Here is a 16,292-nt window from a genome sequence, read left to right as displayed (position 1 = left end):
GTTCAAGTCCAGCTTGGTCTGAGACAGGAAAAGAGGCTTAACCAGAAACCTAACCTATAGGGGTTTGAACCAGAATGGATGCATCGGCTCATATCTTTGAGTGCTTGGTTCCCCCAAGTTGGTGCAACTGTTTCTGAAGGATTAGGAGGCACGGCTTTACTGGAGGTGTGTCACTGGAGGTCTGTGGGAGTCATCTTCATTCAACCACCACACTTACACAACGGCTGCTGCAGCTGAGGCAATGGTGGAGGCAGATGCACCTTGCCCGGGACTCTTAGTTATGTGCCACTAAGAAAGGTCACTCATTCTCTCTGTTACTCTCCCCAGTGTGGACTCCTTCAATACATTGTGGTTTTTACTACTGTTTCATTGGTTGACCTCAGGCTCTCAGCCTAGATTTAGCCAGGGCTGCTACAGGGACAGGACAGGTAGGGGACACTTCCTTAGAAAAGCAGTGGCTAATGCGAGCTCCGTTGTGGAGTCCAGGGTGCTAAGGTCACCTCTGCTTCCATAACCCCATCCTCATTCCTATTGCTATCTGCGAAACCTTCCTCCTCCTAACACAACATCCCGACAGGCCTTGTTTCCTTCCCTGGGTGCCCAATTCCATCATATCCACCCTGCCACCCAGTTTGTCCAGAGAAGGGTAATATGCTAACATAAATGGCCAACAGAAATAAAAGGGTGGACCCGGTAGTTCACTCCTGGGATATCATCAGCACGGGAGAGGCAGAGGCAGGAGGATTGAAAGACCTCAAGGACCACGTCTCAATGGAAGCACAGCATTGGGGAGGGTGCTAAGGGGTGCTAGGGAGATGGCTCAGTGGAGAAAGCACTTTCCCTGACAGCGTGAGGACCAGACTTCAGCCCCCCAGCCCTCCAGAACCCATGCAAGACCAGACATAGGAGTGGACATCCCTCTGCCACCCTAACATGCCTAAAATGAAGCAGAGCTCTCAGGCCAGCCAGCCTGGAGTCCACGAAAGACGAGGACTGGCACCTCCACTCACACTAAACAGAACTGGGCATGGTGGGGCACACCTGTAATCCTAGCACTTGGAAGGAGGATCACGAATACAAGATCACCTTTCAGCTCATAGGTCAGGGCCAGCTTCCACTGCACGCCTAAAGGGAAAGGGGGTGGGGGGGAACACTTTTCAAGTCATCAATGCCATCTTCAGAACATTAAAAGAACTATCTGCAGCTAGGAAAATCATGCCCCTCCTAGAGCACAAGACAATCACAGTTAATGGCTGTGGACAAACTGAAGCAGCCCCATATCCCACATCTGGGATTAAAACAAAAACACATTCACATGTTAGTTTGGTTTGCAAGAAACCAAAATGCTCACTACACACCTGCCTCTGCCTGAAGAGTGCTGGGATTAAGGACATAAGCAGCCTCACCCAGCTTTTCAGGTTTAATTTGGAATATCCAAATTAATATCCAGAGAAGGAAGGAAGTTCCTTCCTCAGCTGTTGGAACATGGTCAAAAGAATGACTAATGGTCAACAGTACCAGGGACTGAGGGAGGCAGGGAAAAAGGCAGAGGGACTTTTACCTCAGGTGCATTCTGTCCCCTGAACTGTTCCTAGATGCCACTTCATGACTAGGTGGCTCCTATGACAAACATTTACATTCAATTTACGTTTTTTCTTGTTGAATATCAGAACATAGATGCAGAGCCCCGTCTGGGCGGTGAGCTTTTAATCTGGATACGTACAGCTCCTATCTCACACTCACTTTCCCAGACACAACCTGTAATGCGTGCCAGGCGACTGTTTTTAAATGGACCTGTCCTGAGAAAGTTCTGGGGAAAAGCTGCTCTGCTAATATTTAGTATGTGCTTACTGGCATTTGCCTACGTTTTTCTGATCATGTCTTTCTGAACAGAAACAACCTTCCCTGGCTCACTGCTTTCTTTCATTTGTGTATAAAGCACACTGAAGCTGAAGTAAGGCTGTCTGCGCCTCAGACTGTAGCCCACCCGTTCTCTCAGGTCCTCAGATCCCAGGCTGAGCACAGGTCTGCAAAGGTTGGTCAAAGTCAACAGTCTTATGTTGGCGTGTAACATATGCTCTCACACTTGTGTAAGTACCCACAATGTTTAAATTACAGACACTGTTCGAGACTCTATTCCAAAGCATTTTTATTGTTCTTTAAAAAGGGAGTGTGCATGGCTGACGGCCATGACCTCTGACTTCAGTCCCGGGCACAGTGTCAGAATTCCAGGTGCATCTGTCTCAGCAGCCTCTGCTTCTTAGTCCTCTCCTGGCAGGTCCCAAAGGCTGTAGCTTCTGTCTACTTCCTAACAACACTCAAAGCAGCAGTGACTGCACCCGTGTACATCTAAGCCCCAATAATTCAAAGGTTATATGGTTATGCACATTTAAAATACATAGAAAAATAATAATTAGGATTTATACAAATTAGATTTTTACAAAACATCACTTACTACAAGAAATACATCGTCTATCCAAGCACAAAAATGTGGACATATGCATGTGGAAGAGAAGGTGAGAAAAGACATTTATTTCAGAAGCCCAGTGGGGAGGCAGGGTAAGTGTGACCAGTCATCGGAACTGGTCCCACGTGGGAGTTTGAATTTGCCAGCAGAAACCTCCGATCCCTTCCCAGCTTCTGTACTGCTCCCCAACGGTAGGCTCACACAGCTGTTCCTCTCTCCAGGTTCTGCTTGATCTCGGCTGTGTACTTCCCGTAGAACCTCTCTGCTTTCTTGTTGAACTTGGCATTCCTCTCATTGATGTAGTCGATGTCGGCATCATCATTGTATGGGCGTCTTCGGCTGTATTTGTCTCGCTTTTCAATTCTAGGGGAAGGAAGGGAGTTATGAGGTTCTGAACCCCTTCCCCAGACCTCTCTATGCCTGACGCCAAAGATCAACCTGGATCTAGGGTTGATCCCAAGCCCTAGGACTGAAGGCGTTCAACCACCTTCTGGTCTCAACTGCTTTCTTCTCTGATTGTAAATAAAACAAGGACAAAAAGTTCAGGAGAAAAATCAGCATTCCTAATAAAACACCTTGGGGAGACAAAAAAGGAATGTGTAGCTTTCATCAGTTGCAGATGAAGACTAATTGATGAGCTGAACCTCAGTGTAAGCCATGAGATCCAGCAAACAGACTCTGCACACAGCATGTCCGAACACATACGTGGTGGCCAACACCAGTAATCCAGCAACTGGGAGCCAGAGGCTGGAAGAGAGCCACCTGTTGGAGAGTAGCCTAGGCTACATAATGAGAGCCATCTCAGAACTCCAAAGCAAAAAGAATGTTCTAAAGAGCAACAGTACACTGCTGCAAGTGGGGACAAGGACACGTCTGAGGAGAACACCCTGACAGTTCTTTCTGTGGATAGCAAGCATCGTGCAGGGTGTGGCACACACCACTGCATAGCCTGCACTGTTCTACACTGTAGAGTGTGGTACAGACCTGCACGGTTCTACACTGTGCACTGTGTGTTACATACTGCTGCACCATCCTAAACACAAATTCATTCCCTGCTATCAGAAATAAGTACAGCCAGGCACTTGGGAGACAGAGGCAGGAGAATCTTTGAGTTTGAGGCCAGCCTGGTCTACTGAAACTTTTATCTCAAAAAAAAAAAAAAAAAAGAAAAACCCACAATTAATTACAATAAAATAAATTTGGCCAGGTGTAAATACACACAATCTCAGCAGAACTTCAGTTCTAACTAAGGCTGGGCTACATGAGGCCCCTGTTTAAAACACACACAAAACACTAAATACTACAGTTTGGGTTGGAACCCTACCCCAGGTCTTGATATTGAAGACCTGGTCCCCAGCTGACAGGGTTACCACAAGTTGCTGCAACCTTTAAGAGTGGGGCTTAGTAAGAGGAAGCTGGGTCCTAAGAGAGTGCCCTTGAACGGAATATTGGGACTCCACCTCTCCTCCCTGCCAATCTGTCTGCTTCCTAGTCCTCACTGGGTGAGTAGGCCTCCTAGTGTGTACTTCTGATGATCCATTATACTGCCACAGGCCCGGAGACAATGGCCTGAGATCCCTAAAACCATGCGCCAATGTAAGTTGTTTATCTTATGCTATTTGCTACTTAACAGTTTGACCCCAAAGCACTTTGATTCTATCCATATTCTCACTTCACTCCAAATGCTATGACTCAACCCGCCCGCACTGTCCTACTTCAAAACCGTCAGACTCTGGGTCAAAAATGAGCTGGGAGCTGGGATCACTGCTGTGCTCTTCAAGATGTGTCTGTGAGGGCATCGGCCTCAGGTCTACCTCCCATCCACTCTCTCTCACAGAGTATAGAATGCCCCACGCTATCTACTGAGTACTTACTGCTTTTCCAGGTCTAAAACCATTCTGTCAATTTCCTCTGAGGAAGGCACATGTGTCCCATGGAGAAGACTGTTGGATGTTGGGAAAAAATCTTCTCCACTAAGAAGACAGCAAGAAGAATTCCCAGTCAGACAGGAGTACTCCAGTCTAATTTCAAACTACACTACCACTGGTAATGAGAGACAGCATAGAACTATACTTATTATACAGAAAAGGAAAAAGAAGAAAAGAAAATGCAGGCTCACAAAGGATGAGCCAGGCTGGGTGAACAACCTATAAGCAGCCCCAGGCGGGACTCTCTCCAAGGAAAGTCGGGGTCTAACGGCTGTTCAACAATGAGAACAGTAAATAATTTTGCCAAGGGATGGCCACTGATAAGATTTGCTTCATCAATAAATTGAGTTTGGGGGCTGGAGAGATGGCTCAGCGGTTAAGAGCACTGGCTGCTCTTCTGAAGGTCCTGAGTTCAATTCCCAGCAACCACATGGTGGCTCACAAACATCTGTAACAAGATCTGGCGCCCTCCTGGAGTGTCTGAAGACAGCTACAGTGTACTTACATATAATAAATAAATAAATAAATCTTTAGATAAATAAATAAATAAATTGAGTTTGGTCAGGCAAGATGGCAAACATATATAATCCCAGCACTCAGGACAATGAGGCAGGAGGATTGCTGTGAGTTTAAGGACAGCCCAAGCCACAGAGTAGAAATGTCTCATAAGTAAATAATGCCTTTAACGAGTGTGTACTCACACATGTGCCTTTAACAACCTGCTTCCACCTCCCTCCCCAGCTCAGCCTTGCACCCTGCCCAGGGACTTACTGCTTTTCTCTCTGTCGCTCGTAGCTTTCCATGTCAGGTTTGATCTGCTTGGTCAGCCGGTGATACTGGCGTAACTGGGCAGCAGCATAATCTAAAGAAAATGAGAACCAGAAAGGGTCTGTGTCCTTATCTGCCCATTACTCACAATTACCACTGTCCACAGGCACAGGGCACTGTCCTAAGCTCAGCCTCTACCCAACAGGCCCATGAGGTGGCACACTCCTGTTACACTCAGGAGGCTGGGGCAGGACCCTGAGTTTGCAGACTGCCTGGGGTATAGAGAAGCCTAAAGAACACAACGGCTACCACAACAAAGGCTAACTGTGCACTAAGGACCAAAGCAGCCAACAGACTGGCCCGGGTTTTCCTTGGCCTCCTAGAATTCTCCATGAATGAAGCATGTGCTCTCTAAAGCAGAAGCCTTGGTCCAACAGGCCCACGCAATCGAGCCCACGCAGTCGAGCCCAGGCCAGCTGTACCTGAAAACCCCAAGTCAGGGTTCTTCTTCTTCTTCCTCCTCTCCCACCTCTCAGCGTCCTCCGCGCTGATCTCCAGCAACTTCACCTTCTCGTAGTCTTCCCCTCGGGCTGCACACTCCTGCAAAGACAGGCAGCGCTACCCACTGTGCTACTCACCATGCCACCCTGCATTGTTTGTTTTTTGAGCCCAGGCTGACCTCAAACTCAAAGCAATCCTCCAGCTTCAGCTTCCCAAGTGCTGAAACTATATGTGTGACATACCATGGTTAACAATTTGACCTATTTTAAGTGAAAAAAGAAAAAAAATACTATCAAAATATCAAGTAACAGGCCATCAAGGTGGCTCAGGGGATACAGGTGTTCACTGCCAAGCTCGACCACCTCAGCCCTGTCTCAGGAGGAACACCGGGGTTGGAGAAGTGACTCCTAGAAGCTGACCTCTGACCTCCACTCTTGGGCCCACACACATACAAAACAAAAATGTAACAAAATCAACAACAGAACCCAGCGGGAGTCAGAACCTTTTAAACTGTTTTGCAGATGTTAACTCACAATCCCTAATTCATTCAAGTAACCATTACAGTCCTTGTCCTACAGACAAGCAAAGAAAGGTTCCCTCAGGTAAATGGCTCCTCCACCTATTGGGCTATCGGCCTCTCCTGTCTCAGTGGAGGGAGGGGCAGAGGGTTCCTAACCTTCTTCTTCTCTTCTTCCTGGAGCTCCCACTCCAAACGCGCTTTCTTGGCTTCCCAGTTTGCAGGCAACTTAAGTCTTTTGTCTTCTTCCACAACTTCCTGGTGGTTTAACTTACGAGCTTCATTCTAAAACCGTAAGAGAAAAGGCCGTCAGGTAAACAGGAGAGGGACCCAAACAGACCCTGCCTGATCTGCAGTGACTAAGGGACCCCACTTATGCTGCACGCAATAAAAAACCAGCAAATGACTTTAAGCTCAAGAGCAGCCTGAGAAGGTTTAACAGAGAGAACAGGACTGCTGTGCTGTAGAGCTCTGTTGTTCCAGAGCCCTAGGGCTCCGTCACCTCTGCCAGTTCAGTTGGGAGGTCCCTTGCATAAGGGGTTCAGAATAAAGGCTAACAAAGCATCCTTACTGCACCCCGCCATAGTACAGTAGCAATCACAGATATTTTTAAACTTTATTTAAAACCTTTTTATGACTGTACTTGTCTTTTCTGTGTGGGCACACACATGCCATCTAGTCTGTGTGCAGGTCAGAGGTCACTCCCAGGCAGCAGCTATCTTCTGCCACCATGCGGGTTCTGGGGATCAAACTTGGGTCCTTAGTCTCCTCAGAGCAAGCGCTATCCACTTACTGAGCATCTCACTGGCCTGAAAGATGGGCTCCTTCTAACCCGGTTTGTTTTTGTTTTTTAAAGCCTCAGTTTGGATTGGAGGCTTTCATGCCTCTTTATCTCTAAACCGTTCATAGTCAGTATTGCAGGTTACTCCATGAGAAGGGAAAGAAGGACCACCCACCCAGAAGTGAGAGCTCTCACTCAGACAATCTTAGCATGTGAAGGATGGCTTTGAATGGTGGACTATGAGTGTGTGCTGTGTATATTCACATGTGTATGTGTCGCGCCCGTCGCTCCTGCCTGCAGGATAGAAGGACTACGACACGCAGAGATTCTTCCACAACTTCTTTATTCTCTTGCTTGCCGAGGCGAAAGGACCCCGAGCCCGGAACCCTCTGGTTTATATAGCCCTAAGGGGAACGTGTCTGCCTGTGATTGGTGCTTACTTCCGAACCTCATTAGCATCTCTGTGCTGGCTCATCGCAGAGCATGGCGCATGCGCCTAGCAAGCTGTTTTTTCTCTCCCTTCCCCCTTTCGGGTCNGGCGCCATTTTGCTACGGCAGAATGCGGCGGCTTGCCACATGTATGGACATGTGTGTGCAGGTATCCATGCATGTGAAGGCTAAGACGATGTTGGGTGTATCCTCAATTGATCTCTACCTTAAATAGTGAGGCAAGGATGGCCACCTGAACTCAGAACTCAGTGTTTGCTAGTCCGCCTGATTACTCTGCTTGTTCCAGAGATCCTGTCTCTGCCTCCACAGTGCTGGGATTAAAGGCAGGCCACCACACCCACCCAGCATTTATGCGGGTTCTGGCTGTCGCTGTCTCGACTCTGGCCTTTAGGATTTCTGCAGCAGGTGCTCCATCCATGAAGCCTAGTTTTGATCCCCAGCACGCAGAACAGTGGTTCTCAACCTGTGAGTCGTGACCCGGACAACGGTCATATATCAGATACCCTACAGACCAGATATTTACAGCAGCAAGATTATAGTTATGAAGCAGCAACAAAATAATTTTATGGTTGTGTGTCACCACAGCATAAAGAAGGCCGAGAACCACTGTTTACACTGTAAATGTCTCATTTGTTTGTTTTTTTTCTTATATTCTTGGAGGCTCAAAGGCCACGTTTTAGAAAAGAAAAAAATATATAGTTCTTTTGAGGCAGAAAGATGGCTCAGTGGGTAAGGGTGACTGCCACACAGCCAGATGACATCAATCTCCAGAAAAACCACATTATGAAAAGAGAAAACCGACTTACTCCTGTTGTCCTGTCATCTACATACACTTCATGACACTTGAGCACACATACATACAAAAACACAAATACATTTTCTTATTTCTGTGTGTGTGCCTTAGCCTTGTGTGGAGCTCTGTGGACAACCCTGTTAAGTCGGAGGTCAGTTCTCTCTCTCCTTCCACTTCTCCCTGAGTTTCAGGGATCAAACTCAGATGACCAAGCTTGTACAAGGGCCTCTAACACTGAGCCATCTCGCCAACCCAAGAAACACTTTATTAAGAGTTCAAGACAGGGGCTAGGCCTGGCAGTGGTGGCACACTGACTTTAATACCAGTACTTGGGAGGCAGAGGCAAGTGGATTTCTGAGATCAAGGCCAACCTGGTCTACAGAGTGAGTTCCAGGACACCCAGGGCTATATAGAGAAACCCTGTCTCAAAAACAAAACAAAACAAAGCAAAAAACAAACAAACAAACAAAGAAGACAGGGACTGGAGAGATGGCTCAGCGGGGAAGAGCACTGACTGCTCTCCCGAAGGTCCTAAGTTCAAATCCCAGCAACCACATGGTGGCTCAAGACCACCCATAATGGGATCTCACGTCTTCTTCTAGTGCATCTGGAGACAGCTACAGTGTACTTATTTATAATAAATAAATCTTTGGGCCCGAGGGAGCAGGGCTGACAGGAGCAAGCAGAGGTCCTAAATTCAATTCCCAACAACCACATAATGGATCACAACCATCTGTACAGCTACAGTGTACTCATATACAGAAAGTAAATAAAAAAATCTTTAAAAAAAAAAAACAGAGTTCAAAACAAAAATCAAGTCAAGCGGGCTGCAAATCTTGGCAGGTGCTAGAAGGGAGGACTAAGAAGATATAGCATGCCTTTTGAATTGTATTCCAAGAAAACAAGCAGGTTCAGCAAAAGGGTCCGATGACCAAGCAGTCACATAGGGAAGTGAAAGGATGCTAATGTCCAGAGTGCCTCGCCAGCCAAACTTAGGATTTGAGTAGACATCCAAAAAAGAGATGGGAAATAAGTTATACTCTTTTGAGTCTGAACTCGGAAAAGAGGGAAAATGTGTGCTCGTTGTTTTTAAGGTGAGAAAAGGTTTGAGAAGTTCCTTCCTATTTCTAACCAAGTATTTTCCTAGATGGAAAATGAAGAATCATGGAACAAGAAGGAAAACCTAGGGTACACCCGGTAATGTGGGTGTGGCCGGGTGGAGCAGGCGGGTGGGGCTTTTGACAAGTGTCAAAGCGATCTCGACCCGAGTCCAGAGCCACCGGCGGGCGGAGATCTGGTCCCGGGGACGCCCGCCCCGAGAGCTGGTGCGTGGTGCGCCTTCCTCCTCCTCCTCCAGCCCTGCCGCCAGCCTGGCCCGCAGCCCCGCCACTCACCCGCTTCAGATGCAGCTCGCGGAACTTGCGCAGTCTCTGCTCTCGCTTCTGCGCCGCCAGCTCCTCGGCCGCCAAGGGCCTGGCTTCCGCGCCGTCCGCGGGGACCTGCGATCATAGCCGGCGTCAGGCTCGGCGTCTGCCAACGACCACGGCCCAGGCCTGGGCCCCGCACCCCGGTCTCCCCGGGAGCCGCACCCGGATCCGACCCAGGTCCCCCGCCCCGGCGTCTCCCGGACTGACACCTGCGCGAAGCCCGTGATACTCACCACAACTTCAGTCACAGCCGCCATTACAGCCTTCTCCCTACTTCCGTCAACAACGCTGAGCACTTCCGGCGGCCTCTGGCCGGTCGCCCGGAGTCAAGCCTTCGCGAGTGGCGTCAGTTTCTTCCGGCCTCTCACGCTCCTTTTAGTGGGAGGGACTGACGCGAGGTGTGGCTATGCGCAGGCGCAAACATCCCGGGCGGGGCGGGGCGGGGCCGGAGCCGGGGCTGGGGAGGAACGAGGATGAGGAAGCGCTAGGAACCTCTCACAAAGAATGGAACGCCCGGTTGGGGACTGCGTATCCTATCACCAGCTCTAAAGAACCTTGTCTCTCTTGAGTTTCATCCGCATTAAGTCCCTTCCATAGAGTAGATAGTTTGCTGATGTTACTAACTGTAGAAGAGCGGGGCCGGCTCCATAGTGTTCACTCTCATTATCCAGCACCCTAGTAACTACTAACACCACTAAGATAATTCGGGTATAGGACAGGGATATATGAAATAAAATGTGTACCTTTCAAAATCGACAACTAATTAAATGTAGAAATGAAAAAGCCGTCCCCCACGTGTAAAAGTATTTGGGTACAAATCAGCTGTGGTGGCACATTCCTAGCTTCCCGGCAGGTGGAGGCAGGAGAATATCAAGTATGAGGCTTGCTAAGGCTACACAGTGACTTTCTAGGCTAGCCAGTACTATAAGGCATGACCATTAATTATTTCATGGGATATCTAAAAGCTTAAGCACTGGCAAGAAAAAAATGTAAACTGGGCAATTCTCTTTTGAGTGCCCCTCCCCTGTACGAAGCTACTTCTCAAGCTCAATGAAACTTTGCTTGCTCTTCAAAAACAAAAGTACAGAAATACAGACAAAACCCCACGAAATCTTTTTAAAAAGTTAAATGCAAACTATGAAATGAAAAGTATCAGCTCAAGATTCCCCAAGACCAAGTTCTTAGCACAAAGGTGATTTATTTGCCCTAGAAGGACAGAGGGCAGGGATAAGTGACAAAGAAAGGAGACAGAGAACGTGGGAGACAGGAAAGGATACAAAGGAGAGAAGAAAGGGGACAAGGGAGAAGGGTAAGAGATAGTTGTCCCAGTGGGGACAGGGGGAGGAACTAAATGGTGGTTTATAAAGGTAAAGCGGGAAGCCCTGTGTTAGGATAGGCAATGTTAATTAGGGCAGCCAAAGGAGGGTTTTGATTGCTGGGCTTCAATATTTTGATAACTTGACCTTGGTGGTCAGCCTCAGGGGGAAGAAGTGGCCATATAGTAGACTTTGGTGGCCAGCTTTAGAAATGTAATTAATGGTTTTTAGCAAGGCACAGAGAATGAGGAGGTCAAAGCCCACCAGAGCCATGTTCACCATGCTAGAGCTAGCCAGTCTCTTCAAGCTGGGCATAGTGGCACTCATCTTTAATCCCGTGAGTTACACAGTTCAATCATTTCTATCTAATATGTTCTAGGCCAAGTGACACATTGAGGTCATGTCTCAAAAACAAAAGCAGCCAGGCAGTGGTGTCATACGCCTTAATCCCAGCACTTGAGAGGCAGAGGTAGGTGAGTTTCCAAGTTCAAGGCCAGCCTGGTCTACAGAGTTCCAGGACAGTCAGGGCTACACAATGAAACCTTGTCTTGGAAAAAAAAAAGAAGAAGAAGAAGAAAAAGAAGAAAGAAGAAGAGGAGGAGGAGGAGAAGGAAAAAGAAGAAGAGGGAAGGGAAGGGAAGGGGGAAGGAAGGGGGAAGGGAAGGGAAGAGGAGAAAAAAAAGAGAAAAGAAAACCCTGTCTGGATAAAAGGAATGAGTTACTTGGCTGGAAGAAGCCAGGCAGATGAGTTGAGTCTAAGCAGATGAGTTGAGTCTAAGTAGCACACAAAACCCCCACAAATCAAATTGTGTTACTGGGAAGGCAAGACATACTTCTAAATGAGGAAGTTACAGCCAGCCTATTTCATTTTTATATGTATGGGGGTTTAGCCTGCATCCGTAAATGCACCACTTTTGCATGCCTGGTGAGGTCAGACTAGAATTATGGAGGTCCTGAGCCACCATGTGGGTTCTGGGAATGGAAACATCTTTCCACAACAGCTACTGAGCCACCTCTCCAGTCTGTGCATTTCAGTGTAGCGGCCAGGCTTTGAATCTCCTGGACTAATTTCAGGCAGTTGATAAAATGTGTGCCAGGAACCAAACTCAGTGCCACTTACAAAAGCAACCCACACTCAACCACTGAACCATCTTCATCCTGTGATTATCATGTCAGACATGTTTCATCTCTATAATTCTAACTGTTTATGTAAACTAACATATACTGAATATGCCTTGACAAATCTGTTGCCATCTCCAGTTGCTGTCACTGTCATCCTCTGAATCACTTTCTTTTAGTGTGTCTTCTGTTTCTTGAGTCTCCCTATACAGTCTGTCTGTACTGGAACTCAGTGAAAACCATCCTGGTCTTGAATTCAGAGATCTTCCTGCCTCTGGTGGGATGAAATACCTGTGCCTTCATTAGCCTTAGCTAATCTTTATTTTCTGATCCTGCCTGCCACCTCCAGAGTTCTGGGATAATAGACCTGCACCACCACATATATTCTATACCTTGCTGGATATTTACCAACTAGGCTACATCTCCAGTTCCTCATTCCGCCTTTAAAAAACAAAATCTCTGGGGGCTAGAGAGGTGGCTCAGTGATTAAGAGCACTGACTGTTCTTCCATAAATCCTGAGTTCAACTCCCAGCAACCACATGGTGGCTCACAACTATCTGTAATGGAATCCAATGCCCTCTTCTGGTGTGTACAGCTACGGTGTACTCATAAATATATTATCTTTAAAAAAAAAAAAACAAAAAACAAAAGCTCATCTGGGTATAGTGCCCCACACCTTTAATCCCAGAACCTGAGGGGTTAGAGGCAAGCTTGGACACCCAAGGCTACGCGAAAGACTAATTCACTACTACCTTAAAGAATGGCCAAAGAAAGGGCTGTGACCAGGAATACACATCTAGATCATTGGATATTTTTTTGTAGGGTCAATCTTTGTTTTCAAAGATGCTCTGTCCAATTGCATGCCAAGGATAGGGAACATTCTTGCTACCAATACTTTTTGAAACCAGACACAGTGGCTCACACCTCCACTAACAGCACAAGGATAGCACAGGCAGGAGTATCTAAAGGCCAGTTCAAGACCAACCTGATCTACAGTGAGTTCCAGGACAGCCAGGGCTATGTATATCTTCTTCACTCAGAACACAATAAAATCCAAAAAGAAAAAGAAAATTTGCCTTTGTGCATGTGGCCTCTGAGCTGCCTCCAGAAGGGCTAAGATACTGTTACTGATGCCGAGTTCAAAGAAACTCGGGAATGAGCATGCTAGACAAATATTCTAGCAATTGAGCTACATCCCCAGTCCACTATTTGTACTTAGGAGGCAGCTGCTAACCACACTACAAATTGTAATGACAGGGAATTTAATGTTTAGACATTGGCTGATTTGTTGGAAAATGCAAATATACAGCATGGCTTTACTGTCAATTTAACATATTTGAGGACTGATAAATAGTACTTTTTCATCCCCATTTCCTGGCAAAGTTCAGGAAACTTTTTCTGCCCAGTAGGGAATAGTTATTCACAGTAAACTCTGGACAAAGCTCAGCTCACAGGGTGAAATCTTGCCTGCGGAAGCCACCTTACTTTAGTGGGTTGGAACTCTAAAGGGAGATGGAGTTCTCACCCAATGGTCATGACCTAATTGTTGCCTGTGGTGGAAGCTCCAGGGTTTCCAGCTCGAGTGAACCTGTGGCAGTGCTAGCACTGCAAATCCTGACAAGCTTGATTCTAACTTCTCCTTAGTCTTTAGTTACTAATTCATATTCTTTATAAGGGATCACTCATTGGCAAATTCCCAAACAGGATAATGGGAATTTTCAAGTGCAGCCAAGTAGAAGCCATTAATTTCTGAACCATGAGAATCTTTTAGGGACATGGGTTTAACAGTCTCACTGCCCTAGAGCCTGTTATGTAGATCAGGCTGGCCTTTAACCTCAGGGATCTACTTGTTACTTGTTCCAAGTGTTAAAATCAAAAGCATAAACTACCATTCACAACTAATGTCTTTTTAAGGTCACTCTTCTACAGATTTATGTATATAAAAGTTTGCCCACGTGTGAGTCACACATCCCATGGAACAGAATGATGGGTCCCCTAGAATTGGAGTTACAGATGGTTACGAGGAGTCTATAGCATGTTCCAAATACCAGCCTGAGGGGATATACATCTAAAGAAAGGAACAAAGAAACCAAATGACCAGCTTCCCCAATGCACCAAAGTCAAAGTATGAATTCATAAATCCTGTGTTGTATTTTCAAGGTTTCTTCTTACAGATATAGACAGATACATTCAATATCCATAAAATCAAGACAAATAAAAAAAAGTTTATTAACAAATGTACAAAATACAGTATACAACTGTGTCTTTAAAAAATTCACCTTTGTATATAAGCGATTCTATACAATACTTACAGATATATATACAAGATTCCCACCTGTATGCCATTCTCTGGGTCATCTGTGTCCTCCTATCTTCAAGAGAAACCTCAACCATGAACACGTCACCATTAAGTCTCTTTCTGTAATGGATTTTAATCACATTTACTGCTGTGATCACTCAGGCAGACGAGCTAATGCTGGACACAAACCCCTCAATAAAGTGCAGCTCTGGCAAGCCNGGCCCCGGTCTCCCTTCAGACAGGTATCCACAGTCCGTAAGGACTTTTTTTCTTATCTATTTTTGGTGATCCAGAAGACTTCTCGTCAACAGCGGCTTTAGTTGTTTTCTGCAGTGGCTTTGCTACAGAATTCTGTAAGACAATAAATTCAAGTCAACTTCACAGAGGTTATCAGCACACACACAGCCTACATAATAAAACACCGACACCCAATTTTCAAGAATAATGTTTGGGGTCACTTACATTGGAGCTGAAGGCTATGTTTCTCTGTGTAGAAGACTTTTCACTGGGATTTTTAGTTGTATCTTCAGTCTGTTTTTCTGAATGCTAAAGAGGAAGAGAATTTTAAACATAGCCTTAGTTTTTAAAATATTGTATATAAAAGCCCAACGTACACAAATGTAGCTGTAGATACACAAACCAAATTCCATCTATTGTCACAGTTAAGGAGCTAATCAACAACAAAAGCCTGCTTTCCACTTAGTGAGATTGACTTGGGAGGTATAGTTCCCATGAATACCCAATTCCTGTTGCAGATACAACTCATTTTAAGTACAATAAAAAATGCTTTGTCTAAAAAACTAAGGCTTTTGTAATCCATTCATCAAGGAGCCCCTCTTAGGTACCTGCCTGAGCAAAGACTAGGCAGACCGAGATCTCAGCAATAGACAATCTTCATTATACCGTGAACTTTTACTTTACATTTCTATAAAGCAGTTTTCTGAGACCCAAGTCTCTGGTATCTATCCCCTAGCTGTCCAAGGACAGCCTCCTAAGTGCTGGGATCACAGGAGTCGGGTACTAAACCCAGTCTACACAGTACTGGGAGCGAACCCCAGGTACTACGCACCCTGACAAGATTCTCTACCACTAAGTTACATCCCAGCCCAAATTATTAACCTTAAGATCCAGGCTTCACAAAAAGAAATGAACTTATAAATATACTGCAGTGTGCCAGTGCACATCCTCTGTAGTTCTGGAGAATTGTAATAAACTTATCTGCAAGTGAAGAAGGCCTCTTCTTCTGTAATCTCTCAAAACATCTGGAATATATTGCATATATTATGTGAAGCACGTCTAGATCACAGATGCCCACCATGACAGTGCCTCTAGGCTGCTGAATTGTCACTGCCTTGCACAAACAGTCCCTAGCCCAAAACTAGCATGCACAGGACTTCAACAATGGCTAAGCTTTAGTCTGTACACATAACCTCTGACACTTGAACCCATCATCAATTACCAACAGATTTTCTTCATCACTGTCTGGAGACCACATTCATGATTTCTATAAGACAGAAATAAAGCAGATAAACTATACTGTATGCTGAGCACAGACTTGGGAACATAATGGTGTACATGAAAACTACTGAGAACACTCCAGTCTCTAAAGACTAGAGGGAAAGTATTATCAATATAGTTTGTACTGTCGTGTAAAGAACAAACCAAGTGTCGACATGAAAGAAGTTCATCGTCTCCCAGTTGCCTGTGACACTGGCTGATATTTGTCAGATTCAGGTTTTGTTCTGGACAAACGATAAGAGAATCCCAAGAGGGTTGTGTGCATTGGCAGAGGGTAATAAATGCTGGCAGCAGCTTCCTGAAGGTACTTACCTCCACCTTTGGCCCACTGCTAGAAACAGCTGTCCCCTGGCTTGCCTCCTTGGCTCGCAGACTTGCTGGCAGGTCGAAGTTGGCTGTCCCCAGAG

At 46.1% G+C, this 16,292-nt stretch overlaps 2 protein-coding genes across 2 annotated transcripts in view; both read right to left on the bottom strand.

Annotated features, from left to right (window-relative positions):
- Positions 1-2,132: 2,132 nt before the first annotated feature.
- Syf2 (SYF2 pre-mRNA splicing factor) lies at positions 2,133-9,952 on the bottom strand. Its single transcript, XM_021200527.2, has 7 exons — positions 9,866-9,952; positions 9,600-9,704; positions 6,341-6,466; positions 5,646-5,763; positions 5,167-5,257; positions 4,342-4,440; positions 2,133-2,830 (listed from the first exon to the last, which is right to left on the bottom strand). Exons 1-7 carry the CDS (start codon positions 9,887-9,889, stop codon positions 2,665-2,667), a joined length of 729 nt encoding a protein of 242 aa, XP_021056186.1. The 5' UTR covers positions 9,890-9,952; the 3' UTR covers positions 2,133-2,664.
- Positions 9,953-14,273: 4,321 nt separating this feature from the next.
- Rsrp1 (arginine and serine rich protein 1) overlaps positions 14,274-16,292 on the bottom strand; it is a 3,756-nt gene continuing 1,737 nt past the window's right edge. Inside the window, exons 3-5 of the mRNA XM_021201215.2 lie at positions 16,198-16,292; positions 14,830-14,913; positions 14,274-14,718 (exon numbers count right to left, since the gene is read on the bottom strand). Of these exons, the coding sequence (XP_021056874.1) occupies positions 14,602-14,718; positions 14,830-14,913; positions 16,198-16,292 (296 nt within the window). The 3' untranslated portion in view covers positions 14,274-14,601. The remainder of the gene's footprint in view (positions 14,719-14,829; positions 14,914-16,197) is intronic.

The sequence above is a fragment of the Mus pahari genome, chromosome 6 (assembly GCF_900095145.1).
Source record: "Mus pahari chromosome 6, PAHARI_EIJ_v1.1, whole genome shotgun sequence".
In the NCBI taxonomy this organism is placed as follows: domain Eukaryota; kingdom Metazoa; phylum Chordata; class Mammalia; order Rodentia; family Muridae; genus Mus; species Mus pahari.
This window is presented reverse-complemented; position numbering and strand designations above follow the sequence as displayed.

Excerpts from the sequence above, each read along its gene's own strand:
- Syf2 (XM_021200527.2), bottom strand. The coding sequence starts at position 9,889 with ATGGCGGCTGTGACTGAAGTTGTG. Across the intron at positions 6,467-9,599 it reads GCGAGCTGCATCTGAAGCGG|AATGAAGCTCGTAAGTTAAA; the intron begins GTGAGTGGCGGG and ends TTACGGTTTTAG. Across the intron at positions 5,764-6,340 it reads AGGAAGAAGAGAAGAAGAAG|GAGTGTGCAGCCCGAGGGGA; the intron begins GTTAGGAACCCT and ends CTGTCTTTGCAG.